The 26,363-nt window shown below is 54.1% G+C and overlaps 1 protein-coding gene across 5 annotated transcripts in view; it reads right to left on the bottom strand.

The window, feature by feature from the left end:
• Positions 1-26,363, bottom strand: part of Pak6 (p21 (RAC1) activated kinase 6) — a 34,997-nt gene that overhangs the window by 1,933 nt on the left and 6,701 nt on the right. For 2 of the 5 annotated variants that reach the window (XM_010624665.2, XM_010624666.2), the window contains exons 3-10: positions 18,587-18,703; positions 8,635-8,843; positions 7,200-7,853; positions 1,755-2,252; positions 1,511-1,644; positions 1,100-1,226; positions 882-1,007; positions 390-524 (exon numbers count right to left, since the gene is read on the bottom strand). In XM_010624665.2, coding sequence (XP_010622967.1) covers positions 390-524; positions 882-1,007; positions 1,100-1,226; positions 1,511-1,644; positions 1,755-2,252; positions 7,200-7,853; positions 8,635-8,838 — 1,878 coding nt within the window. In that variant the 5' untranslated portion in view covers positions 8,839-8,843; positions 18,587-18,703. Of the gene's footprint in view, positions 1-389; positions 525-881; positions 1,008-1,099; positions 1,227-1,510; positions 1,645-1,754; positions 2,253-7,199; positions 7,854-8,634; positions 8,844-13,204; positions 13,439-18,586; positions 18,704-19,047; positions 19,357-26,363 lie in introns of those variants that run through there. The other 3 variants (XM_010624667.2, XM_033765014.1, XM_010624663.3) reach the window with 3 other exon arrangements.

Consider the following 26,363-nt stretch of genomic DNA (forward strand, 5'->3'; position numbering starts at 1 on the left):
ACACACACACTCTCTCTCTCTCTCTCTCTCTCTCTCTCTCTCTCATCTTAAAGGGAATGTCAGCCTTGTGGAGGAATGGTTTGTGCTCCTCTGGGGTCCTCTCCTGGACAGCAGGGGTCCCTGGGTCCTTGTTGTCCCATTCAGAGGACATTTCTGGTGTCCTGTCAAGTGCCTGCTGAGCAGTGACCTTAGCACTGCAGCTGCAGATGTATATAGATGTGTATAAAATGTGGCTCTCCACTCCAGGCAGAGTGTGTGTGCAGAAAGACAAGCCAGACCCTCTCCCTTTGGTGGAGGGGAGTAGCTGGGCCTGGCTGGGGGTCTAAGCTCTTGTCCTGGAACCTCAGGAGAAATGGGGCTTGTGGGGTCACAAATTCTGCACTACCTACCTTGTGAGAGTTTTTCAGCTTGGGTGGGGGGCTGTCCCGGAGCCTCTTCATGGCTTGCACGGGGGAGTCACTGAAGTAGGGGGGCTCCCCATCCACCATCTCAATCACCATGATGCCCAGAGACCAGATATCCACCTGCAGGACAATGTCCCCGACTGTGAGTCTGCACCCAGAGTCTGGCCCCTGCTCTCCTGGGTGAGCCTGTCTCCTTCCTCCCTGGCCAGCTGCCCCATGGTCAGTTACTTCCTGCATGAGTGGCCAGTGACTGTGGGGATGCACGTTCGTGCCTTGGGAAGGCCACTGTGCATGGGGAAGCCTGTGCCCCTTGTCCTTGGGGGTGTCTCACACTTGGCAACAAAGTACAGGTGAGAGCAGCCCCATCTGAGAGAGGGGTGATCCTAAGTGAGAATCTGAGAACCGGGGCTATTTGGGGGGTGCTGCTGAGGGGCCACAGAGCTATTTGGGGACGCCTAGGGTGGAGGAAATGGTTACCTCGGTGGCATAGAGAGACCTGGAGATCACTTCAGGGGCCATCCAGTAGGGGGTTCCCACCAGGGACTTCCTTTTGGGGACATCTTTGCTGATCTGAGCACAGAATCCAAAGTCTGAGAGCTTCACCTGGGATTGGAAGGAAAGGAGGTGGGGGACCTGGAGAAGGAGGGAGGCTGGGAAAGAGGAGCGGTGTGTTGGGGAAGGACAGCTGAGCCTACCCTCCCGTCAAGGGTCAGCAGGATGGAGTCGCTCTTGATGTCCCGGTGGATGACACCCTGGCCGTGCAGGTACGCCAGGGCCTGCAGCACCGCTTCGCACACAGTGGCAATCTGCTCCTCGTTCAGCCTGGACAGGGAAGGCGGGGCCCCCCAGTGGAAGAGAAGGTCAGTGCAGCAGGGCAGCTGGTGCTGGGCAGAGCGGAGGAGTCCACAGCACAGGGCCCCATCAGGCAGTGTGCTTAGCACTGTAGTCAGGCTGAAGCCCTGGGTTTCTCTTCTTTTCCCCGCTCCTCTGAAACCCCTGGGTCTCAGTTACCCCAGGTCTTCTCGGCCAAACGCTGCCTGATGCCCACCCCTCACTAAAGCAGTGGAGGGGCAGCCTCCATGGGCTCGGGCCTCCTAGCCGCGCACCTGACTTGGGAGATGATGTCGGTGAGGGCCCCGCCCTGCAGGAACTCCATCAGCACCCACAGCTCCTCGCCCACCAGGTAGCTCTTGTACATCTCCACTACGTTGAGGTGCTGGTAGTCCCGCATGATCACCACCTAGGGCAGAGAGGCCTGAGTGAGGAGCACAGCACCCCGCCATTGCCGTCTAGCCCGACTGTGTGCTTACCACCCTCTCGGTCACACCTGCCCCTGCCCAAGTCTCCCACCTCATTGAAGAGCAGCTCCCTGCGCTGCTGCTTCCTGAGGTCCATCATCTTGACGGCCACCTGACGGCCTGAGTGCTTCTCCCGGGCCAGGCACACAATGCCCGTGGAGCCCTCTCCAATCTTCACATAGCTGTCCAGCAGCAGCCGGGGGTCACCCTGGTCCACCACCATCCTGAGTGCAGCCTTGAACTGCTCGTGCGTCACAATGCCCGTGTCCTCGCCGGACAGGGCACCCTTGGCCACTGCGGGATCCTGGGGCAGGTACAGGTTGCTGGTGCTGATCTGGGCGTGCCGGGTACGGGGGGAGCCTGCTGGGGAAGACCGGCCCGGAAGCGGGCCAGTGGCTGGGGCTGCGCGGAAGGACTTCTGGGGACTGCTGGTGTCCGAGGCAGGCAGAGGACTGAAGGTCCCCATGGGCTGGTCTGAGGGCAAGGACTGTGCCTTGGCCACCAGGCTAGGTGGGGAGTACTTCTGTGGTGGTCGAAAAGCAGAGTTGGGCTGCAGAGACAAGGAAAGGGACAGGAGGGTGCAGCTGTGGGAGGGCTGGAGTAAGCTCCCCCCAGCAGGGAGTGGCCACTGTGACATCTGGACACTGGGAGCATCGAGCAGGATTGCAGATCAAACTGGGGAGGGGCTGTGAGCAGAGATTTTCAAATGAAACTGAACTCCAACCCCTGTCCCACTGGGGAGACAGCCCCCAGGCTGAACAACAGCTTTTCACATCCCCTCTGCTACTCCAAGGCAGAAAGCCGGGTCCCTAGGGTGTCTTCAATCTGAGTATTTCTTCCCGGGCAAGTGGCAGCCAGGACCTGCAGAGCTCACTGTGAGGCAGGGTCCTCCCTCTGTGCTGTGGGGCTCCCCGTGTGGGTGGAGGTGGCCCTGGGCAGGGAGCAGTGGGCAGCCCACCACAGCTGGGCTCAGACAGCCTTTCTATGCCTGTGCCAGGGAGTTTTGTTGGTGTTGTGGGATTCTGACTCCTGCAGAGGCCCGCAGAGCTGTCCCCGCCTTGAGGGTTCTCAGGTGACCCTTCTGGGCTGGGATCTGGGGCCAGAGAGACCAGGATCAGGAAGGTAGGTCCAGCCAAACTCAAGTCTTGAGGCTGGGGCTGGGGGCGTATCTTAAGGACTCTCCAGAGCAGCCCCTCTGGCCCTCCAGGCAGGAAACTCCTGGCTGAGGAGACCTGGGCAAGGGCAAGAAAGTGGAGCACCTGTCCTTACAGTTTGTTGAAGGGAGGCTGCGAGGAAAGGAGAGCCAGGGGCAGCCTGGTCCCCCAGGACCCGTTCAGGCCAAGCCCCGGGACACTCTCCTGAACCACACCCTGCCGTCCAGTGGAAGGAAAAGAACCCATCCTTCAGTTTTCCCCAAGGAGCTGGTATAGACCCCTCCTGGGGATCATGGAATATTAAAGGGCGCCAGGCAAGGGACACTGCAGGCACTACAGAGGCGCCTGTGTGGGACTTCTCTAAATCCAGCACGCTGGTGGCTGTCTCATGCCTATGGCTGCTGGACTTGACTTGCAGGGGAGTCTCCTCAGTCATCTTGGGCTGGGGTGATCACCTGGGGTCCCCAAGTCTAGGTCTCAGTCTCTGCTAGGGCTGGCCAGAGTTTTCTCAAGCTCTGTTGCCACTTCGGGGCCCTGTCCCTGCCCTTGGAGTTGGGGGGTGGGGTTAATCAGGTAGCAGTGGGGTGAGGGTCCCGCCGGCAGAAGGCCACAAACCTGCCTGCCCACAAAGGGGGCGTGGGCCTCTGGCAGGCTGTGCCTGGCTCAGCTCGTTCTTTGCAGGAAGGAAGCCAGAAAGCCTCCCAGGACTGCCTGGCCTTCTTTATCCCTGGTAAGAGCATTGCAACAGTAAGCAGTCTCCTGTGTCCCTGTCTCACAGCTCCACTGTGATGGATGAACAGGACCTCTGGGCAAGGCTTCGGGAACTGGTCTGCTCTGCCCTTCGATGAATGTCAGAGTTGTCTCCTCCATAGATGAGGGGGCTGTGTGCAGTGATCTGGGGGCCTAGATGAACCACAGATTCAGGGCCTTAGAGCATGACTCAGAAGGTCCCTAGAGGCTCCGTATTTTCTCAAGGTCCCTAGGTTTGGAAGTAGGCGGCCTCTGGCCCATACTTTGAGAAGCTTAGGAGGAATGGACTCTGTAATTCCATGGCCACAGGGAGCTTCTGGGAGGGCTGGGATGGAGGCACCATCCAAGTCTGTGACATCTGTCCTGGGAGTTGGGGTTTGACAGGATGTCACCAGGCAGGCACTGGGAGGTGGGGTGGGGCTCACTTCATCACTCAGTCACCCAGCAGCTCAAGGCTCTGTAAAAGGCTCAGTACTGAGGAACTGCCTGCTGGCCTGCAAGATGTGGACCGAACTCAGAACACATGCTGTCCTAGCAACATCTGTGTGTGAGGGATGGAGCCGGGGGTCACCTAAAGCGCCCCTGGAGGTCACTGTAAGGGTCCCTTGCCTTCTCTTCACCTAGAAGCTCCTAATGCAGGCTTAGGGAGATTTCCTTGCTTCACCTCTGGTCTCCAGGACTTCTGTACAGACCCTTCCTGCTCTGTGAATGTGTGGGCTTGGGTGGAGAAGGGGATGAGCCACGTGGAGGGGCTAGGGTGGGGGCTCCCTTCCTGGCCCCTCAGTCAAGGCCTCTGGTGACACTGCTGCCGAGAGAGATAACCTGTGCCCTGGGGCCTCGGACAGGAGCTCAGCACCTGTGTAGTTTGGGACAGGGCTGGCTCTGGTCCCAAGCATCTCCTGGTTGGCCTTGCTGCCTGTTTCCAAAAGGAGGGAGGTTTCACTTAATGTAACCACAGTCAGAGACCCAATGAAAGCCATTAAACCACAGCAGGGAAGGGAAAGGGGCCTGCCGTGATAGAAGGAATTAAATGTCACAGGCCATGGACTGAGTCCGGTTACTCACATGGCGGAGACCTTGTGAAAAGGAGGCCATGGGAGGAGCCACGTGTTGAGTTGCGGTGATGCTTTGTTTTCCCTTTTGACTTGTGCCTCTTTAGCTGTGGGCTGAGGGGGCTGCACCCTAAGGCCCCCTGAAGGCAGAAGCTGGGTTGTAATAGTTTTTAGAAAGTACCTCCACCCCACCTCTAACTATTTCAGGTCTACCTGCCCCCTTAGTTCTCCAGCTGCGCTGCCGCTGCCAGAGCTGAAACACCTGAGGCCTGTACTCAGATTTGCCTGAGCCGCCTGACACACAGGCACTTGCTCCCACAAGTGTCCAGAGTCGGCTCCTGGGTTGTGTCTAGCAAGGAGGGCTGGCCTGGTCTGGGGACCCCAGGGTGGTAGGGGAGCATGAGGCTTCCCATCTGTGTTGGAATTTACTTAACGCAGTGGTTGTCAGCCAGGAGGAGGGTGTGTGTGTGTGTGTGTCTGTGTGTGTCTGTGTGTGTATGTGTGTCTGTTGTGTATGTGTAGATTTTCCTACTCCAGGGGTGAAGGGATGCTTGGCAGTAAATAGAGGTATATTTGGTTGTCCCAGCTGGGAATGCCTCTAATATCTAGTGGGTTCCAGCCAACGTGTGGCTACAAAGCACAGGAAAGGCTCCCCAACAAAGGACTGTCTGACCCAAATGTCACCAGTGGCAGTGGCAGAAGAGAAGCCTCCACCCTGCCTTTCAAAGGCCTGGCTAAAGAGAACTTACCTAGAAAGGTGAGCCTGCCTGTGGGGCCTAGAAAAGACCACTCCCCTGGATCTGGGACTGTGGTCTCCATGCCCAAGATGACCCCCACCTGCTTTCATGGTGGGGACGCCCCGGCACACCCAGCAGCGGGGGCCTCAATGGTTCTCAGGAAGTAGGAGGTGTGGACAGGTCTGTGTCCCTACTGTGAGGTGCTGGCAGCAGCCCAGACAGATGCATGCCAGTGCCCAGCCCAGGGCCAACCCTTCTCCAAATCCCTGAAGCCAACCTACAGGACTGCTAAGGGGCCAGAGAGGGACCAAGCTCAGACTCTCACCTCCAGAGTGGTGTGCACTGTCCCACTATCACCTTAGTCTTCTGGGAAATGTCTCCCCAGGGACACTGCCTTCCAGAGACCCCTGAGCCCACAGAAACTGACATTTCTTGCATGGACACATCAAGCCATGCCCTAGAGCAGTGATGGTGAATCTTCTAGAGACTGAGTGCCCAAACTGCAACTCAAAACCCCGATTTATTACAAGGTGCCAACACTGTAATTAACCTGCATACTGAGGTCTGAGTTTAGAAAAAACAACATGGTAACTTGGTTCGTGTGCCGACAGAGACAGCTCTACATGCCCACTGCGGCACTCATAGGTTCACCATCATAGCACTAGGAGAACCCCAGTCTTTTGTCCCAGTGAGGGGCTAGAATACACAAAATCAAACCTTCCGTGGGGACCTCAGCTGGCTGGAACCTAGAGAGCTTATAGGGTCAGATGTCCCCACTTCCATCCAGGCTGGGCCTCACACTGCTGCCAACATGAGAGCCCCCAAAGCCTTCCTGAGTGGGAGGGGAGGCTCTGCCACTCACGCCATTGCTGGGAGCTGTCTCTCAGGCCTGATTTAAAACCCTCAAACTGTAGCTAAGGGTCATTGGTGCCTGTCTCTCAGAAACTGGAAGACAGCTGGCTGCCACAGTTATAAAGCCTTTTAAGCAAAAACCAGGAGCCCCAAGGGTCCGGAACAGGCTGGGTAGCCCTGAGCAAGTGCCCTCTCCCTGATGCCTTCTCTGATTCACTGGAAGAACCCCAAGTCCGTCCTCTGGTGTGCCAACCGGAAAGGGGTGTAACTGTCACTGTAGATAGCATGTGGCAGGACAGGTAAGGAGCAAAAGATGCTCTAGTCTGCCTGTCAAGAAATATCACTTCACACTTTCCTCTCTCACAGGAAAGAGGAGCATGGAGGCCGTCACATGGGCCGGAAGTCTGCTCTGCTGTGGTCCCTGACCTGGGCGCGTTCAGCCCTCTGGCTGCTCATGTAACACACACACTGGAAGGTGAACCAAAGCAATACTACAAGGCGGGAGAACGCGGGAAGAAAAGAGCGAGGACAGGAGGAAGGAGTGTCACCCAGAGGCATCTAGGGAGCCCCTCTGTAGTCCTGGGGCAGGAGAGGGGAGGCGGAGTCCCTGCTTTCCCAGGCTGGAGCACACACCTCCATTGGGGCGTCTGCCCCCAGCGTGGCCCACCTGGACCTCAAAGCACAGGCGTGTCCGCAGGGTGCCCCCACTGATGATCTGGCTTGCAGCCTCCCACTCACACATTCTAAGCCTTTGGAGGCTGTGGGCTCAGTTGGCACAGGGTCCAAGTCTCAGCTGAGGCTAAGCTAGCTTGGTGAGCATTCTGGTTCTGCACCTCCTCCCTGACCCTCACCCGGCAGACTCACATCCGTGACACCCAGGCCCTCTGGACGCTTGCCCAGCCACATCCCCATCTCCCTGAGGGGCCCCGGTGGCAGCCTCAGTGTGACCTACCTTGCTCTGGGGCACAGGGCTGGGCTTTCCGCTGCTCGGAGGGCCTGTGGCAGGCGTGGACAGGAACACACTTCGGAAGAGCCTGCGCTTGAGGCTGTTCTCCTGGGTCTTGGGGCTTGGGCTCCCTTCCCCACCTGGCCTGCCCGAGGCTGAGCCCACCAGGCAGGACTGCGGCCGGGCCTCCTCAGGGCCATGCTTGGCAGCCTTCATTCCACGCCTCCCTGTCGCCATCGGGGGCGAGGAGCCAGGCGGGGAACTCTGCAGGCAGGCACCCAGCTGCAGGCAGCGCTGTGAGGCACCCTGGAACTCAACAGGGCCCAGGGACTGTGCCTTGGTGGCCAGCCCATTGGGCAGGGCCTGTGGGCTCTGTGGCTCGGGCCACGGCATCTGCCTGTGACCTGCTGGTGTGCCCCCGTTGCAGCTGAGGTAGAGACCGTGGGGGTCAGTGCGCTCAGACTGGGGGCTCTGGAGGTACATGTCGGGGTCAGCGGCCCAGAGCTCATCCCCTAACAGCCCCAGGGACTGTGCCCGCCGCCGGCTGGTGGGGCTGCGGCCACGCAGGGTGTTGGAGCTGATGACTGACAACTTCTGGATGTCATTGAGCAGCCCTGAGATGTAGCCGTCCGTGGGCACGGAGCTGCCCCGCACCACTGTCTGTGGGGGAAGGGAAGAGGCGTGGGTAAGCAGCCCTTTGAGGCGGGGATGGTTAGGGTTAGGGCCCAGAGGGGAGCCTCCCAGGGCCCTGAGAGGAGCACTTGTGGACCCCCTCTGCAGGTTGCTCCCAGGGCCCACAGGGGGTCAGGCCTATGAGGGTGCGTCCCACAGGGATATGGGAAGGAGCCCCCTTGTCAGCAAGGCAGACAGGTGGGTACCAGGGGTTACACTCGAGCATTCCAAGTGCTGTGACCAGCTGAGTTTTGGGAGACAGGGAGAACGGTGCGGGGGGGCTCCATTCTCCAGCCCTTCCTGCGGCCTTCAGAGACATGCAGAGCCATCTGAGCAGTCCAGAGCTTTGTGGCCTACGCACCTCAACAGAGCCCCTGACCCTAATTTCCACCAGGCTCTTCCATCTCCCATCTGGACCCCTACAGCTAAACTCCCCCGGTCTGGAAGAGCCCTGGCTCTTTTGGGGCCATGGGTCTAAATACTGCATAGGAGGTACTTATACTAAAGAGTACTGGTGCTATCTGAAGCTCACGTTTAATCACGCATCATGCATTATTATTTGCTAAGCTTGGCATCCCTTCCAGTGCACAGTGACAGCCCAGGCTCCTCTTCCTGGTTCCCCAGGGAGAGACTGATGAGCAGGAAATGGGGACAGCTGCTCATCTAAATTGCTAGCTATACTGACTGCTTCTATGCCGCTAGCACCTCCGGGTGCCCAGGGAGCCCCTCCAGCAGTGTGCTGCGGCGAGACAGAGGACAAACCCCTTACCTTCATGGGCTGGAGCTGCACCCGCGTGATGCGCGAAGGGTCCACCACAGGCTTGGGCCGCCGCAGTGTGTCCAGGATGTTCTGCCATTGTGGCGGGAGGCCCACAAACTTGCCCTCTTTGGGGTCAAAGGAAGTGTGGACACGGTGTTGGAAGTTCTGTGGGGCTGAGATCTCAGGACGTTTCTTTTTTTTCTTTCGGAACATGGTGCCTGCGAGGGGAGAGTCAAGCTGAGCTGTAGCACAGGGAGCGTGGGGTGGCTGCAGTAGACGCTGGGCACTGGCTTGGGGCTCTCTTCCTCCCTGCTCTAGCACAGCCCCCCTGTCCCTGGCCTTGGGCTTCCTACTCATCCCCACTTCCTCAGGGAAGGGGCCGACTCCCAGAAGGGTCTTAGAGACAACAAGCTGACGAGGACTATAAACAAGGAAAAGGTGTCTCCCTTCTGTCTGTGCCACATCTCCTGCCAAGGAGGCAGACTCTGGGGATGTTTTTCTATAAAGCCTAAAGCCCATTATAAATATCATTCATTATCAAAGAAAGTTTAAAAAGGGAAAGGAGGGAGGAAAACTAGCAGGCTCATTTTAGAAAGCAAGTATGACCTTGATTCTCCAACCTGATAAGAGTACAAGGAGAGGAAAATTTGAATCAATTTCACTTATGACTACAAACATGCAAATCTTGACAAAACTAGCAAATGGAATCCAATGGTGTGCTAAAAGGGTTTTCTTTGTTTACCACAATCAGCTCGGGTTTGTCTCAGGATGATACAATAAGAGAAAACCTGTTAATATGATACATGGTATCAGTAAAAAGCCAACCAGCTGATTCAGTCATGTTGCCCAGGCTGGGCTGTGTATCAAAGGACCATGTAGCCTCAATAGGGCCCTCGTGAGCCAGGTGTGGTGGTGCACACCTGTAATTCCAGCACTCGGGAGGCTGAAGCAGGACGATTGCTGTGAGTTCAAGACCAGCCTGGGCTACATAGTGAGTTCCAAGTCAGTCTCAACTACATAGTGAGACCCTGTCTCAAAAAAAGGGGGGCCCTCATGGCCAACAGTACTTTGACTCAATTCCAGACAGGGTCCAAGCCACGGGACAGCCTGGGGTGGGCATGCAGTGGCTATCTTAAGGGCACAGATCCCCAGAGAAGGCAGAGAACCCCACTTCCTTTGGGACTCTTCTCTGCTCATAGAACTCTGCACAAAACATCCTTGGTGGCCATGCCTGCCTGCCTCACTGACTGGGGTTTGCTTTTTAGGTGCTCTTGAGCTCCAACAACAGTTAGGAGTGACATGGGTTTGCAAAGGACAAATGATTAGAGCTTTTTTCTCTCCCAAGAGAGGAGAGCTGAAAGAGTGAGAGCTAAAGAGACTTCTGGAAGGCTGGTCCAGTCTCACCTTGAGGAGCTGTTGGGGCAGTGGTTCTATGACCACATAGCAAGGGACCCAGGGTCAGATACCCACTGGCTCTTATGTCCCCTGGAAAGGTCACTTCCATGTTTCTTTTTGTTCGTTTTGAGGCAGGTTGCCCAGGCTGGCCTCCTACTCCCAGGCTCAAGCAATCCTCCTATCTCAGCCTCTTAACTGGGGCTACAAGTATACACCACCTTCCCCAGCTTGACCAGGCTCTTGATTCAAATGCTTGGATTACTTATCTAGCTGAAGATCTAGGGCCATTGCCTTCTCTTCTGGCTTCTGCTCTGGGAGCAGCACTTTGCCGGTCATTTCCACAGGTTCTGGGGAGGATCATAGATCTGAGGCAGCAGGACTCACAAAGAGAGGTGAGGGCCAGAATGGCTCTGGTTTACCCACTGGGAACTTGACAAGTGTGAGTCAGTCTGCATCCAGGGCCTTTTCTGTTCCTTAAGGTCTAGGAGTCTCCCAACCCTTCCAAGGGCAAAGCTGCAGATGGGAAGGCCCCCATAGAACTCGGACTTGGTGGTGAAATGCACCTTCCTGAGTTGCAGGTGGGTTGTAGGGAGTCTTGCACTAATTTGGAGACTTAGACAAGTTACCTACATCATCTGAGCCTCAGTGTTCATCTGTCAAATGGGGTTCTGGGAAGAGAACTGAGAGAGTATTCAGTATAGCAGACTCCCAGCAGGAGGCACATGCTTCTCTTGCTATGTCACCTCTCTCTCTGCACCCTTGTCTCTAAGCTCAGGGCCTCCAGGCACTGGCTCTTGGGCAGGCATGAGTCTGGGCCATGCCAAACACCTTTCTTCTCCTATTTGCCTCTCAAGGGGTCATGCCTGACTTGTGGGTTCTGTCATCTGAGAACCCCACCATACAGATTTTTCATGGCTTGGTAAAATCTGACCACCATCTCCTTGGCCTTTGCTTCTACGTGTGTGTCTATGTGAATGTATACGTGTGTTTGTGTGTGACTAGAGATTTAATTCAAGGCCTTCACAGGGAGCTACATCCTCAGTCCTTATTTTCTATTTTGAGACAGAGTCTTGCTAAGTTGTACAGCCTGGGCTCAAACACATGATTCTCCTGCCTCAGCCTCCCAGAATGCTGGCAATACAGATGTGCACTACAACGTCCAGCTTCAACCTTTGCCTTTTTCCACAGATGGGTCTTCATGCAGCAGGTTTCTTCTTGTAGCCTGTGAGCAGATCCTCTACCCTTAGTTTGCTGACCTTCTCCTCCCTAATTCTGTGAAATGTTCTGGAGGTGCAGAGGCACTTAAAGATGCAGAAGAGGTGCTGCTTTTTCTCCCAACACAGCCCCTCCCCAGCTCCCTCTTCCAAGTCAAGTCCTTGGTTCTTGCCGTGGGATACACGGAGAGCCATCTTTAGCAAATGGTCTAAATGACTTGGGACCTCCCTCCTGAGCCCATACTAGTGGTGATTCCACAACATCATCTTGCCAGTGCCAGCAGGAAAGGCCTAGCAGAAAGAACAGCCCAGGGTCCAGGGTCCAAGCTTCCGGTGGCAAGGGTGAGAAGCTGGCAGAATCTGTCAAGTGAGCCCAACTTAAAAGGGAGGCTTCTGGGAGTGTCTGGCACATGGCAAGGTCAGTACTGTCCGGGATGGCATGACTATGTAAACAAAAAATCTAGAAAATGATTCATATACATTATGGGGATTAAATCAGTGAATTTAGAAAGCCCTCAGTTCAAGGTCAATATTTTAAAAAGTTGAGCTGAGTGTGGTGGTGCACAGTGTAATCTCAGCACTTGGAAGGCTGAGGCAAGAGGGTTGCTGCAAGTTTGAGGCCAGCCTGGGTTACATAGCAAGATTCTGTCTCAAAACAAAAACAAAAAATCCTAGAACTTTTTTTTTTAAGTCAGTTGAATTTCTATATACCAGTAACAAATCTAAAGTGAAAAGGTATCTTTAACCAATTTACATTTAAAATATCAAATACATAGGAATAAAATCTAAGGAAACATGAACAAGTTCTTCATATTGAAAAATATAAAACATAACTAAAGATATGATTGGAAGATTTAATACTGTGAAGATGTCAATTACTCCCAAATTAACCTACAGATTTATTTCAGTCTCAGCATATTTCTTCTGGCAGAAATTGACACACTGATTCTAAAATGTACGGGGAAAACACAGAGATCCAGGAATAGCCATGGCAATCTTAGAGAACAAAGTTGGAGGATTATACTAAATATATATCAAGATGTATTATAAAGCTACCATAATTAATATAGTATAGAACTGGCACAAAGGCTGGCTGACAAATAGACCAATGGAATAGAAGAGAGAATCTAGAAATAGAACCACTCATCTGAGGTCACTTGATTTATGACAAAGGTGACATTGCAGTATGATGGAGAATGGATGATTCTTTCCAACAAATGTAGCTGAAGTGATGAACTGTCCACGTGGGGAAAGACGAACCCTGAAAAATGAGTTCAGATTATACCCCCAAAATGGGCCAGAGATTTATCTCAGTGGTTCCACTGCCTGTGTTTAACTCCTGGAGAAACTGGGAGGCTTTTCTTCTTATTTCCAATTAAAAATCTCTTAGGGCTCGGGATTTAGCTCAGTGCTCCAGTGCCTGCCTCACAAGCACAATGTACTAAGTTTAATCCCTGGTATTAAAAAAAAAAAAAAAAAAAAAGATTATACTCCCAAATTAACAGGTGAAATGATGAAGCTGGTGTCAGGAGGGGAGGTACAGTCTGGCTATTTCTCTCCACCCATATGGTGCCACTGACCACCACGGTCCAAGTGTCGTGGGCCCTTCTGGTGGCCCTAAGCTGCTGGATCCAAACCTGTCCACATCCATGGGTCGCAGAAACAAATTAAATATCCAGGTTCTCTTTGTCTAAAGCAGAATTCTCGATGGTATAGTTTAGGAGTAGGAGACTATTACTAAAGATGTTACCTCTACAAATGTGTTAGTGTAGTACGAATAAATATTTGGGGGAAATACATAAAAAATAATTGCCACATGTTCAGCTGGTAGGGCTACAGGTGACTTCCTGCTACCCCACTCTACTCCTCTAGTTTCTTTAAAGATGATGGATTGGTTTTCTAAAGATAATAAGACACTTTTAAATATAGAGAGGAGTGATCCCTGAAGACTGAGTCTAAGAGACACTCACCCACCCGAGTATGCAGTGGTTCCCAGCCACTGCTGATGGTAGACTTGGGCACAGATGTCCCCTGTTCGGGCACACGCAGCAGCTCACTCAGAAGCCATTTCCAAGGCTCCCTCAATTCCAAGGCCTGTTGTGACTTCATTTGCTCTGAGGCTGTGGTATTCAATCAAGTCAGCCCATGCCAGCCTTCAATCTGTCAAGCCCAAGATCTCCACCTCTGCATCCACACACCCTGTTCACGGAGCCAGGGAGCTGTCTGCAAAAACACAGTGAGGAGCGAGGGGGGAAGAGGGAGCACCTGCATTTTCTCCTGACGGTCCTGGCCCGGCCTGGACCTAAAGGAACTATGCAGAACTTTAACTTCACCAGAGGAGGAAGGCTGAGGTTGGGCCTTGGGCTAGAAGCTGCTTGACCTCCTGGTGGGTGGGTGTAGGACTGGGGCCGAGGGGGCACCTAGTTCTGGGAGGGAAGAGTCCACCCCCACCAGTTTGGCATAGGTCGTGCTGAGCCTACTTCCTGGAGGCTGGGGGAGGGGAGCTGGGCAGTTCCTGGCAGAGGCTTTCCGAAGGAAATGTTGCCACACCTGGCAAGGCCGAGCTGGCGGTAGAGTTCAGGGAGCCACAGGCCTGGGGCCACTGAAGTGTGAGACTGTGGTATCAGAGGAGACACACAGACAGGAAAGGTAGGAGCTTTTCTTGAACACCTGTTATGGGCTAGGCCATCTCTAAGGACCAGCAGTCCTGAGAAGCAGGAGTTAGTATTATCCACAAATCTGGACAAGGCCCAAAGAGGCTAAATAACTTGCTCAGGATCATAGAAACAGGAATGACAAAGTTGGAGCTTGAATCCAGATCTGATCCCAAAGCCCCCACTCCATCCTCTCTCTGCCCACCTGACCTGGGGGAAACTCATAGGAGCTGTGAACAGTGGGGGAGACGGGGCAGTTCCCACCACCCCCACTTGGCAAGTCCTTCCCTGGGCTCATCAGTGAGGGAAGCCCAGGAGGACCCAGCTACTCTGATTTGTAGGTTGGCCTTTACGCTGGTATGGAACCAGGGGTTGTCTGCCCTGCAAAGGGTAGGTAAAAATGTTACAAAGAAGTCATGGTGGGGGCATCGGTGATCAAGGCCTGGCATATATGCAAAGCAAGAGCCCCTCTGGAGGGAACCAGGCAACACAGAGGCTTGGCCCCAGGAGTAGTGGGCAGGGTCGGTGGCTGAGGCTACTATTCCCCTGTGATGAGGAGGAGCCTGCTTGGCTGCTGTGGTGCCCCCATCCAGGATGAGGAAGCCTGCAGTGTGGATGGTCACCTTCGTCCACTGTTTCTCTTTTGGAAGGAGAAGACGTTCACGTGCCAGGGCCTGGGATGCCAGGGTTACCAAAGACGTGGGGCATCACAGAGCCAGGGCAGAGCTACACACGCTAGAGCCTGCATCTACAGCTCAGAGCAGCTGGACATTCAAATAAGCCTTGCCATTTGGGAGCAGCCTTCTGGGAACGCATCTGCCCCAAACGTGCTCTGGGTTTACAGAATTCCTCTCTGGGAATCACCTTTGGGAACGGCCTTGAACACTGGCAGCCCAGCACCTCCACTTTGTCCCAGGAGTGACAGTGTTCTTCGTGGTTGTCCCCTTCACCCTCCACACCCAGCTTTGAGTGAGTTTGGGTTGTTTTCAAACATTGAATTTCTTTCAAGGAAAGGGTACACCCCAAGTTGGAAATGTGGCCACCAGAAAGTGAACCGGTGGGGTGGGGGGTCTGCAGCTTCTCTCAAGGGGGCAGAATTTGGCCAGCTTCAGAAGTTCTGGGGTGTTGGTAAAGTATTTGTTAGGAATGAGGCTTGTGGGATTCCCCACCATTTCCAGGCAACTGGGAAGCAAGGAGGCAGCTGCATCCTGGGCCAGCTCCTGGTTTCCAGGCAGCTCAAGGTGCCAGTAAGCCAGAGTGGGGGAGGCATAGCCTGGCTTCCTTCAAGGGAGGCTCCGGGCCTGTTTATCCAGGGCTCTGAGGCTCAGCAAGACCTCAGGGCTTGTGACCTTGTCCTACTCTCCTTCTCTAGGTCTCAGCATTTCGGCTGGTGACAAGGGGCTGGATGCACTCACCTCTGCCAGCTTGTGCAGGCACAGCTGGGGGTGTGACAGCATGCTCTACAGCATGTCCTTGCCCCGGGAGCATTTCTGGATATTTTTAATAATCATTCCTTAGGGAGGACCTAACCTCAGTACCAGATTCTGGAGCATGTTACATGTGTGATCTCCTGCCCAAAAGTTTACAGCTGAGCACCATTACTGTCTCTGTCCCACAGCCAAGGGACATAGTGGCCACAGAGACTAACTGACTTGCCCATGACTCGAAGGTAAACTTGGCTGTAGTTACAGCCGTAAGCACACACCACCCCGTCATGTGTCATTAGGCCCATCCAAGTCACCGTGGGGAAGGGCTCACCCTAGAATCACAGCCCAGAAAGAGGGAAGCTATAAAACTTAGATATCAACCCTGGTTACTGTCACCATCCGGCTCCAGGGTGGCCTGCAGGGGACCCCTCCAAAGGGATTCCTGACACCCTGAGATCTGCAGCAGGCTTGCCTGACCTCTCCGTTTCCTTAGGCTCTGTCACACACAGACACACTTCTGTAAGGAGGGCTGGGTCCCCCTGGCACCCTGGTAAGAATTTCTGTGAACAGAAGACCAAATTTCATTGGAATAATCTCATTGGCTGGAAAGATTTTTCTCAACTTTTATTTTCTGGAGTTTGTTTAAATATAAAAATGACATTATTCATTCCTTTACTCAAAAAATTTATTATACACCTGTCTACTAGGGGCTCTAGGGACCATGGTATACAAGACGGGATTGTCTCCCTCACTCAGGTCGGCTTTCTTCTTCCAAGCTGGGGTTGTGGTGGCCTGCACCACCCAAGGAGATGGTGAGGTATACTCCAGACAAGCCCTGCCCTCTGCCTGCCCCGATTTCTGTCTCCCTGCTGCACTCCCGAGAAGAGCCTTCACACGGTGCTCAGTGAGAGGGAGTGTCTGGCCCTTCCCAGGGCCTTCTGTCCCCTTGGTCCCCTTGCTGTCAATCTTTGTGTGGAGCTGAATTCTGCTTCCCCTCAGCGCCCCCCAGAGTCCAGGTCTGTCATCTCTTCCTCTTTATCTGATACACGGCGCAAGAGAGGCAGGATCCCAGAACCCTATCATGGCCTCCCCAAATACACCAAGGCAAGGAAATCTCACCTGCTTTTCTGCCCAGTTGCCCTGCAGGTGGAAATCTTGGCCCCAGGCTGGTCCCTCTGCCCCAGTGCCCACAGGTATGTAGACCAGGTCAAGGACCTGGCACCAAGTGTGGGAAGTCCTCAGAGGCTGAGTTTACCCAGAGGCTCTGCTGTCTCATTTCAGCGACCCAGGGAGATGTGGCATATTCCAGGGCAGAGAGCACTGTGTAGGTAACAAAGCCACATGTCTGGTCCCCTGGCCACTTGTCACCATCCCCACACCACAGGCCCCAGTGCATCCCCACAGGAGAGATAATGGGCCATTATTTAAAAGAATCCAGTCTCATTCGGTGGCTGTGTCAACACTCCAGCTGGTGAGAAGCCAGAGAGCCGGGCTGGCCAGCCGAGGAGGTCAATATTGACTCAGGCTGCTTCTCGGCCCAGCTCCAGCCCACTCGGACAGTGCTGTATCCGAACCAGACCAGCCCTCTGACCTCACTTACTACATCTCCTTCCTCTCCTGATGCATGGTACAGGAATTTGCCGGCCATAGGAAGACCTGAAGCACAACATTCCCTGGTAGGCTGCAGGCCAGGGACCCTCTCCCTATCTCAGATTCCAACAGCCTCCCCACACAGAGCCCTGAGATCTTTGCAGAGTCCTGAATGTCAAGCCAGAAAGAATCTCTACAGCCCCTAATCACAAGAGGGCCCTGGGCTTTTTCAGCCCTTAACTCCTCATATCTCTATTTTGCTTACCTCCTTGCTTTAGGCTCACAAAAACCACCATGAGATAAGCTGAGCCTACTCTATTTAAAAGATGGCAGGCAGGAGATGGCAAGATAACGCATATAAAGAGCTTACCGTATACATGCCAGATACTGGGTACTTTTTATTAATGCACCTAATGGTTAATGGTAGATATTACAAGCTCTACTTTACAGACAAAGAAACCAAAGTTGTACAGCTGACTCAACCATCCCAGATGGTAAGGGTGGAACTGAGATGCAAAGTCCTCGACTCCCTAGCTCCAAGGTCATCCACCATGCCCAGGGTCCAGAGAAGTCAAATGACCGGCCCTCGGTCACACAGCTACTTGGAGCAGAAATGAAACTGGGAGCCTCTATCCAAAGACCTCCTCTGCCCCAGGCAGCAGTGTGCTCAGGCTCTCCAGGGACAAGGGCCCACATGGGACAGGTACACGGGATGCTGCTGTTTCTGCCACAAAGTCGGGATCCATTTCAGGAATGGCCCCTTCCCTAGGCCTCAGATCCCTTGAATTAGGGTCTCTCACCACTCAGCCTCCTTGGACCCTCTGTCTTTTACTTTATTACTACTGTTTTGCTCCAACAGCATCTTACCAAATGGCCAGACCATTCCCAAAGTCCTCTAAGGCAGGAGGGCACACAGCAGCTTAACCTCTTCCAGCCAGAGGCTGGTGAGGCTGCTCCTGGGGCTGCTGCACACTCAGTACAGTAACTTCTCACAACTGTGCCGTGGGGACAGTCTCACCATCCCTGGTTACAGGCAACGTTAAGAAGTCTGCAGAAGGTAGAGCAACCTGCTCAAGGAGTCCAAGGCAAAGTCGGGATTCAAACCCAGCTCTCCCTGGTTGCAAATGAGTCCTTGGCCAACTGTCCTATACATGGCCTGAGGAGAACTCACGGCTTGCAGTATGTGCTGCATCAATTACAAAAATGAGCACAGACAGAATGGAGCCCCTGCCCCAACCTCCACCCAGAAAAACAAGTCAGAGGAACCTAAAAAGAGGCCCACCAGAATAAAGCAGGACACAGAGAAAGCAGCCCACACCTAGGACCCCTTCGTGTCTCAGCCCTTTGCTACTCCTCGAATCTACAGCACCCCGGAAGGCCACTCCCGGGGCGTGCGAAGGTCTAGGGCAGTGGTACAGGCCTGGGTGACACTACCTTGCCGCAGACAGGCATCAGACCTGATGACAGAGGCTGGGTGAGGCACGGGGCGGGCTGTCTGAAGCTCTACTTGACCAGCCTTGGGGCTGAGGCGCGCAAGTGTCTTCGAGAGCACCCAGGAAGGATTGAGAAACAGCGCCGAGAAAGGGCACGCGGCTGCCTCACAATGCCAGGAGGAAGCCAACTCAGGAGGGCCACCTGCCCGCCCTCTGCCCCTCGGCAAGCTCTGGAGGCCCCAGCTCACCTCCGGGCCGCTTTCTTCGCCTCCTCTTCCTCGAGTCTCCTCCCCTCAGCGGTCAGGTATCTCAGGCGCACAGGAGCAGGAGGACCAAGGAGCCTCCCGGGCCGGTCCTTCGCAGGCCTAGGCAGAAACACAGCAGAAATACATTGCTACAGATGTAGTAAGTGTCCTCATGGATTCTGCGACTGGCTGGAGTCCAGAGCGTTGGGAGCCGCCCCGCACCCGCCTCCGGACTGAGCGACTGGGGCTGTGGTCTGGCGGCTGCCCCCGGGTGCACTGGAGGAGCAGTGGGGGCGCTGGGCGCTGGGGTCGGAGCCTCCTCATCCTGCCATGGCCCCCCCGCGTCCCTGCGCCCGGCGGTGCCCACGCCGAGGTCGGTCGCGCTCCTAGGGCTCGGATCCATCCGTGCCCACGGTCGAACTTCGGGGACGCGGAGCCCCGGGAAGGGGGCCCTCGGCACCCACCTGCGGCGCGGGAAGCCCGGGAGCGCTCGCGAGGCCGTCCGGGCCCGCCCTCCGCGGGAGGGACCTGGCGGGCAGCGCGGGAGGGGCCGAGCTGCATGTTTGCGCAGCGCCGCCGCACCTGGCCGCGAGTTTGATTTCAGGGTGTGGCCTCAGGTAGGACCCGGAGAGCGCCGGCCCGGGAAATGCGGCGAGGGGCGCGGGAAGGGGCCTTTGGCGAGGGCTGGCCTGGCCGGCGCTTCGCCTGACTGCCGGGCTCCATCCCCACCACCTCCAGCCCTGACCCAGCGGCCGCGCCCTCCGCGATCCGCCAGCCTGCGGCGGGAAGACCGACCTGGATTATGCGCTGCGCGCTGGCTGTGCGCAATTAATTCTTTCATTTGCCTTGCAGATGCGCGCTCTGGGGCACGCCCACTCTCCTACACCTGAGAGGTGTCGCGGGCGCCCACCCACGCATCCCGTACAGTCTAAGCCGGAGTCCTACACCTGGCACCTGAGCCTACTTGTCCCATCCAAACAAGGACCCGAGACTGGTTTAGGGTAGGTTGTGCAGACAGGACAGCAGGGTTTAAGGGACCCCAACTCCTGGGTCACCCCTTGCTTACTCCTCAGCATTCCAGGGTAGGAGACCTTGGGAGAGAGAACTCTTCCAAGAGTACCACACCCCGAAACAGAGAGGGTGGGGCCAACACAGGAGCCTACTTAAGTCTGATCCAGAGTCAGCACCCCCTGGAACTGTCCCATTTGTCCCCGTCACTGCCCCAGCCAAAGGCGAGGATGACGGTTCCCAGTGTCTCACTGGGGCTTCCTTTGGGCTTGGTTGAGACAGGCTGTCTTGTTTCTTTGGGAGACAGTGAGTTTCCTGTGTTGGGGACAGGGTGGGGCCACCTTCCCCTAAGAAGGGACCGAGAAGACCCTTGCTGTCCTGTACTGAGCCTCTAGATGAGGCTGTGTGCTGGCTGAAGGCTGAGGTGATTCTGGCTTGGAAATTCGGTACATCTGGACCCCAAATGGCTGCCTTTAACTGGTGACTCGGAGATTGTCATGTCACAGAGCAGGGACTTTTTTTTCTTCCCATGTTGGGTACCTAAAATTTCAGTTATCAACTGAGGTCACTTTTGCCACTCAGTTTTGTTCACTGATTCTCTAGCTGTGTTAGTGCTGTTTATGGATAAATCATCTTCATTCTGAGTTGTATGCGGTTTTATTGTAAGTCTCCCACCACACAGAGCTAAGGTGACCCATCGGGACTTGCTGGCCCCATACTGGCCTGCACCCTGTATCTGGCTGCACCATAAGCCCCGATTCCCTCAGGTGCCCCAGGGAAGGAATGGATGGTGCTAGGCAGAGTCGCTGGCCCTGTGTACTTGGCGGGGAGTGACATAGAAGCCAGGGCAGCTGACCACCGGCCCTCTGCCATCTCCCCAATACATGTGTGTCTGTCCATAGCCTCCATTCGCCTCTTCGTATTCCCCTCTGTGTCTTTCCTGAGTTGATTCTGTTTCCTCTGACTGGACACTGTAGCCTGACTCTGTGGGCCAAACCCCGACCTCTGTGGCCACCCAGAAAGCTGACTGCTGAGTTCCTTGAGGGGGCTGTGTGAGAATGACGGGGAAGGGGACCCAAGCATGGCTTTGCTCACAGGTTTGTTATCCAGGGGCGTAGATGCACTGGCCTGGTGCTGGCTACAGAAAGAAGGTTGTGCTGTATGGAAGCTGGAGAGGGAGAGTGGCTGCTGAGGATTTGAAACAAACCAAAGTTAAAATGAAACGCATCATGTGGTTGAACCTAGAATCAATGCCCTAAATTACTTTTTGCTGGCTCAAAATTGCATGTGTGAATTTTTTTTCTAATGCAAATGCCTTACATGCCAAAACCACAGTTCCAAGAAGTACTTTTGAACTACTAAACTATAATAAAATGTGATATTAGAATATTACCAGAAATGAACTGGCTTTTAACTTGGTTTGAATCCAGGTTTGGGAATCCCCGAATGGCTACTAGCTAAATCCATCTTCACTCTTAGGGAGTAAGTCTAGGAAACCCTGGGTTCCTTCCACTTCTGGGAGCTTTCATGGGGCTGGGGGACTCGAGAGGCAGAGGCTCCCAAATAAGACTGACCAAGGACACCATGTGAGCCCCATCACCAAAGGTGATCAAGACTAGTTAACATTTAAATATGTCAGAGAAAAAAATCCCATGCTGAATAGAAGATTAGGGGACCTCATGGGCCCACCTCAGCACCACCCTTCTGTGTCTCCAGGCTTCTCTATTGGTGGTTTCCTGCGCAGGTTGGATGAGCCCTGCATACTGGGATGCCTGGGACTCACAGGACGGACAGCCAGCGTCCTGAGTGATTGTTTCCTGTGTGTCACCTCCTCCTTCTCTGTTCTCTGAGCCCCGCCCAGCCCAGCCCTGGCCAGGAGAGGGCAGAACGGCAGTGTGTGGGAAACGTCAGGAGCAGTCTGGGAGACAGCAAGCGCCTCCCTCTGGGCCCCCTTCTCTTCTCAGGTCGCTTTGCCAAGCAGGGGAGTGGAGGGCTGACACCCTCTCCTGAAGAACCTTGGCAGCTGGCATAGGTCTCTGGCTGAAGGGGCTGTCCGGGCACTGCCATTCTACAACTGGGAGGAGCCCTGGGCAAAGACACCAAGAACAGACATTTCCCTGCCTGCTCTGGGAAAGGTATGGGCTGCCGGGGCCTCAAGGCAGCACTTTCTAATCTTTCAGCCTGTGGCTGTCAGGCTTGTTGTAACATCTGTGCACTGGCAGCCAGGGCAGAGAGCCCAGGTTAGGACCAAAGAGGGAAGATACGGATCGGCTTGTGGTTTAGAAATACAAACACATTATCCTTTCCCTGCACCTTTCTGTTTGTGACTTGAAAAGCTTCCTGGGGAACAGGAACCTGTTAACAAGCTCTCTTACTCCTTGCTCAGCTCCCCGCTCAGGATGGCTCTGCCCTCCTCTGATGATAGTAGCAATAATGCCTGCCAATTACTGGATGCTTCTGGTGGTACACTAAGTTGCATGTATTACCTCCCTCAGCTCTCACAGTCCTGGAATGTAAGCACAGTACTATTACTGTTCTCATTTCACAGATGAGGATGCCGAGGTGCAGGGTGGTTAAGGTCTTATAATTACTGCTACATACTGAATGTTGGACCTCTCTCCAAATTCCTATGTTGAAATCTAATCACCAGTGTGAGGGTATTAAGAGGTGAGGCCTTTGGGGGTGATTAGCTCATGAAAGCAGAGCCCACATGAATGGGATAAGCACTTTTATAAATGAGCCATATGAGGTTCTAGTGAAAAGACAGAATCTGCTGCTGATCTTATGAGAAGCAAATTTCTGTTGTTTACGATGCACCCATTCTGGAGTAAGCCAGTTACTGGGCAGAGAGCCAGAATCTGACTATAAGTGTACTCGAGTCTGACCCCAAAGCCTGCCCTCCTCACTCTTGCTGCTCCGAAAGTCCTGTCCCAAGGACTATGAACAGTTGGGGAGAGGCCAGTGCAGACCACTGCCCAGAAGCCCAAGTCATGTGAGCTCCAGAATGACGGAGGGACATGCCCTCCCCAACTGCTGTGCACTGCAGGGGGGGGGTCCCAGTATGGCACCAAATATGAAGGGCATGAGAGTCACTGAGTCCTCAGGTGCTGGATTCCCCTAGTTGTGAGCCAGCACCCTGCCTGAAGTCCCCAGTCTGCCTCTCCCAAGCCATCTGATCTGCACAGATCCAAAAGGAGCTCCACACCAGGCCCACACGCAGGGACAATGATGAGGAGGAGGGGAAGACACATCTGCTAGCTCCGTGGCAGGAGGAGCCCTGTGGAGCCTGGTTCTGATGATTGCTCACTCACCCTGAGGACCCTCGCCATGGAAGACCCTTTCCCCTCCGCTCTTCCAGACTGCCCCAGCCCTGCTCCAGCATTGACCTGGGTCAGGGCCCCCCACCTCATCTCTCTTTTTTGGTGGGCTGGGAGGTGCAAACCTCTGAGGGCCTGGCAGCATGAGCTGAGAGATCTGACACTGCTGAGCTCAAGGGGCCTCAGGCAGGAGGCAGATGGAGCCCGGCTGTGAGGTCACGGATTCCTGAGGGATTAGAGCCCCTTTGCCTCTCTAGCCTTATGTTTCTTATCCTCTGCCTCAGTTTCTTGATGCAGATCATGGGGAAAAGAGTTCTCACCTTCCTCAGGAAGGTGGTGGATGATGAGGTGTGGAGCATTAGGATCCGGGGGTCCCGAAGACCAGTAGTGCCAAACAGCATGAGCACAGCTATTGAGGGAACAAGGAGAAAACTCTCCCCACTCACACTGTGTGCATGTGTGGGCCTGGATGGGCACACTCACACACACTCGCGCACACACACCTGTCATGGGGGCAGTGGATCCCAGTTTGGTGTGGCACAGAGCAGAATCCCAGAATTCTTCCAGAAGGTTACCACTATTAAACCAACCCAACAGGTTTATCTACTTCAGATTCCAGACAGAGACCCCCAGCCCTGTCCAGGACCACTTCCATATCCAGGAAAAGTCTAGAGGGCTCCTAATGCTGCCAAATGGTTCTGTCCTACTGATGCCCTGGGCCTCTGTTGGGGGAAACTGCCCCATCTGGAGCCTCAAGCCTTCTTCTGCTCCCTCTTCTTAGTTCCAGTCTGCTCTGGCTGGCCTATGCTAGTGGGACTACATGGGGCTGTCCCTCCAGCACAGACTGGCATGGGGGCTGAGCCTGCCTGATGTCCCAAAGGGGCCTGGCAACTTGAGCCACTTAGGTGCAGGGACCACCGCAGGCTGTGGCATCCTTCCCAGGTCTTTGGAGATAGGTGCTGAGCTACCCTGGGAAGGACTGAGAACAGAAAGTGCCACCTCTGAACCAAGGACACTCATTTTGGAGACATGATGAATTCATTTAATATCTTCTTGCTGCAGTTGCTCTGCAGCCCCTGTTCTTAATGGCCCCCAAAGTTCCAGCCAAATGTCTTTTGCTGGCGCTTTAGCTCTTTGACTGGCATTTTTGCTGGCAGAAGTAACAGCTGGAAGCCTCCTTGAGTGGAAACCTTTGCATGTCCTCTCTTCAGTGGCCTCCCTGAGTCTAAACCTGGGGCAGGCCTGCGCCATAAAGCCCACAGGAGGACAGGTGGGAGTGGGGGGGGGAGCAGCCAGGCCTGTGCCTGACCAGGTGAGGCCCAAGGCCCAAGCTCCAGGGCAGGAGAGTCTGAGTGGGTGTGATATTGTCTGCCCCTGCCCTATGCGAGGCACACCTCAGCTCTAAATGCACACAGGCTCCAGGCTCTGTGGCCTCCTGGGAGCGCCAACCACCAAGTCAGTGTCAGAAGGCAAGTCCTGCTTCCAGGCTCCTTATCTAGGCAAGGCTGCCACCAGCTCTCTGGATCTTTCCTTCCCCAGCCCTGAGGCACACACCTAACAGAGCTCCTGACGGCTGCAGAGCTGGCTGCCTTTGGGGACGTTCCTGTGAAATGACCCGATGGGTCTGGTCACACCACTGCCACAGCCTCACCAGTGGTCAGTACAACAGACCCTGTGGGCTGGTGGCTGGCCTGGAGGCCGCTCTGCCCCTGCCCTGCTCTTGCATTCCTCCTTCTCCTGGACCCCCATCACTCCTCAGGGCTGAGATGCTGCCTTTTCTGGATCCCAGGTTCAACTTTCACCAAGAGAAGCTCCAGTGGCACAATCAGTGTGAAATACTTATGTAACTTCCAGCAAGATCTACTCTAGTGGAATATAAACGTCTGGCTTGGGTCTGGTGACGGGATGCCTGGTGACTGCCTTTCATCTGGGTGTGACCTCTGATGATGGCTATTACACAGTTAAATTCCTTCCTAGAGTCAGAAGTATATACCAGTGGCTGCCACAAAGAAAAGACCACCTGAAGTAGAGAGCGCCCTGAGCACCCTGTCCCAACCTCTGACCCTGTTCTTGCAATTTCAGGCACTTTTGTCATTACCCGCTTCTTTGCCTTAAAGCATCACCAACCTACATTTAAAATGTAAAGAGCTGGGGGTGTAGCTCAGCATTGCTATGCCTGTCCGTTTGATCCCCAGTATGGGTGGGGGGGAGTAAAAAAAATGTAAGATGTGGGACACGTGATTGTTATGGCTTGGGTCCAGATGTCCTCACAAAGCCTCATGTGGTTATAGGTGACTTTTTCAGAGGTGGCTAAATCCAGAGCGTGTGATGCTAGGATTAAGGCATGTGATTACTAAACCAGTAACCTGGTTTTACATTGCCCTAATCCCTGATAGTATAAATAAGATAAAAGAGGCAGAAAGACATTGTTAGGGTCTCTTGTTGCTTTGCTACTGTCTGTGTGCCATGAACTGTTGTCCCTCTGCCACCCCACCTTGGAGCCGGTCAATTATGGACTCAAACCTCTACGAACTGTAATCTACATAAACGTTTCCCCCTTTAACTTTGGGTGTCAGGTATTTTTGTCTCAGCCATGAGAAAAGTAACTAAGACATAGATCAATCCATTCATAAATTCATTAGATCTGAGGTGTAGGGAAAGTGGGAAGGGTAGGGGAAAGGTAGTAAGGGAAAGAAAAAAATAGGAGAAAATGAAAAAATGGAAATAAAATGTTTCTAAATGGGAAGGAGAAGAGGGGGTGAAGGGAGGGCCAGGACAAGGGGAAAAAATGAGAACCAGGACCTGTCATGTAAAGGTACAGATCCCAATAATGAATGTAACTGTACCGTATACCTAAAATGTACCAATATACTCAATGAGGAAAAAAAATTCATTAGATCTGTTTATCAGAGAGCTGTGGTGCCCAGGGGTAGCACAGGTACGTCTACCCAGGGGACACTTGGTTCATAAGCACAGGTCAGGCTGGAGCTCCATGTTAAGCAAGGACACAGGGTGGGGTAACAGGGCCCAGGCCCTTGTGAGAGTATTGTAGGCAGGTAAATTAGATAGAAATTAATATACAATCAGAGAGGGGTGGGGCTCTCAAGAACGTCAACAACAACATCAACAACAACAAAATAAATATAAAGACTACAGACTTGTGGCTGGAGGCGCACCTAAAGACCAGCCTCAAGATACAGAGGCAAAGCTCTGGCCTGCATGACTCCCTAACGGTAGGCAGTAACTTGGAGTTATACTATAATTAGCACCATCGGGTCCAGAGAGGAAGTCCAGAGAGGGATCAGTGGCCCAAGTGGGTGACCAGAGCATTTGGACCCATCCCTTCTCCAAAATGCCTTTGTTCTTTCTATGTACCCTTGCCACGTGACCCGCCTCCCCGTTGGACCAATATTAGCTAAGCAGCCCATACTTGTAATCCTATCAGTTAATTAGTT

This window comes from Fukomys damarensis, unplaced genomic scaffold (genome assembly GCF_012274545.1).
Source record: "Fukomys damarensis isolate Sample0158 unplaced genomic scaffold, DMR_v1.0_HiC HiC_scaffold_17, whole genome shotgun sequence".
Taxonomy (NCBI): Eukaryota; Metazoa; Chordata; class Mammalia; order Rodentia; family Bathyergidae; genus Fukomys; species Fukomys damarensis.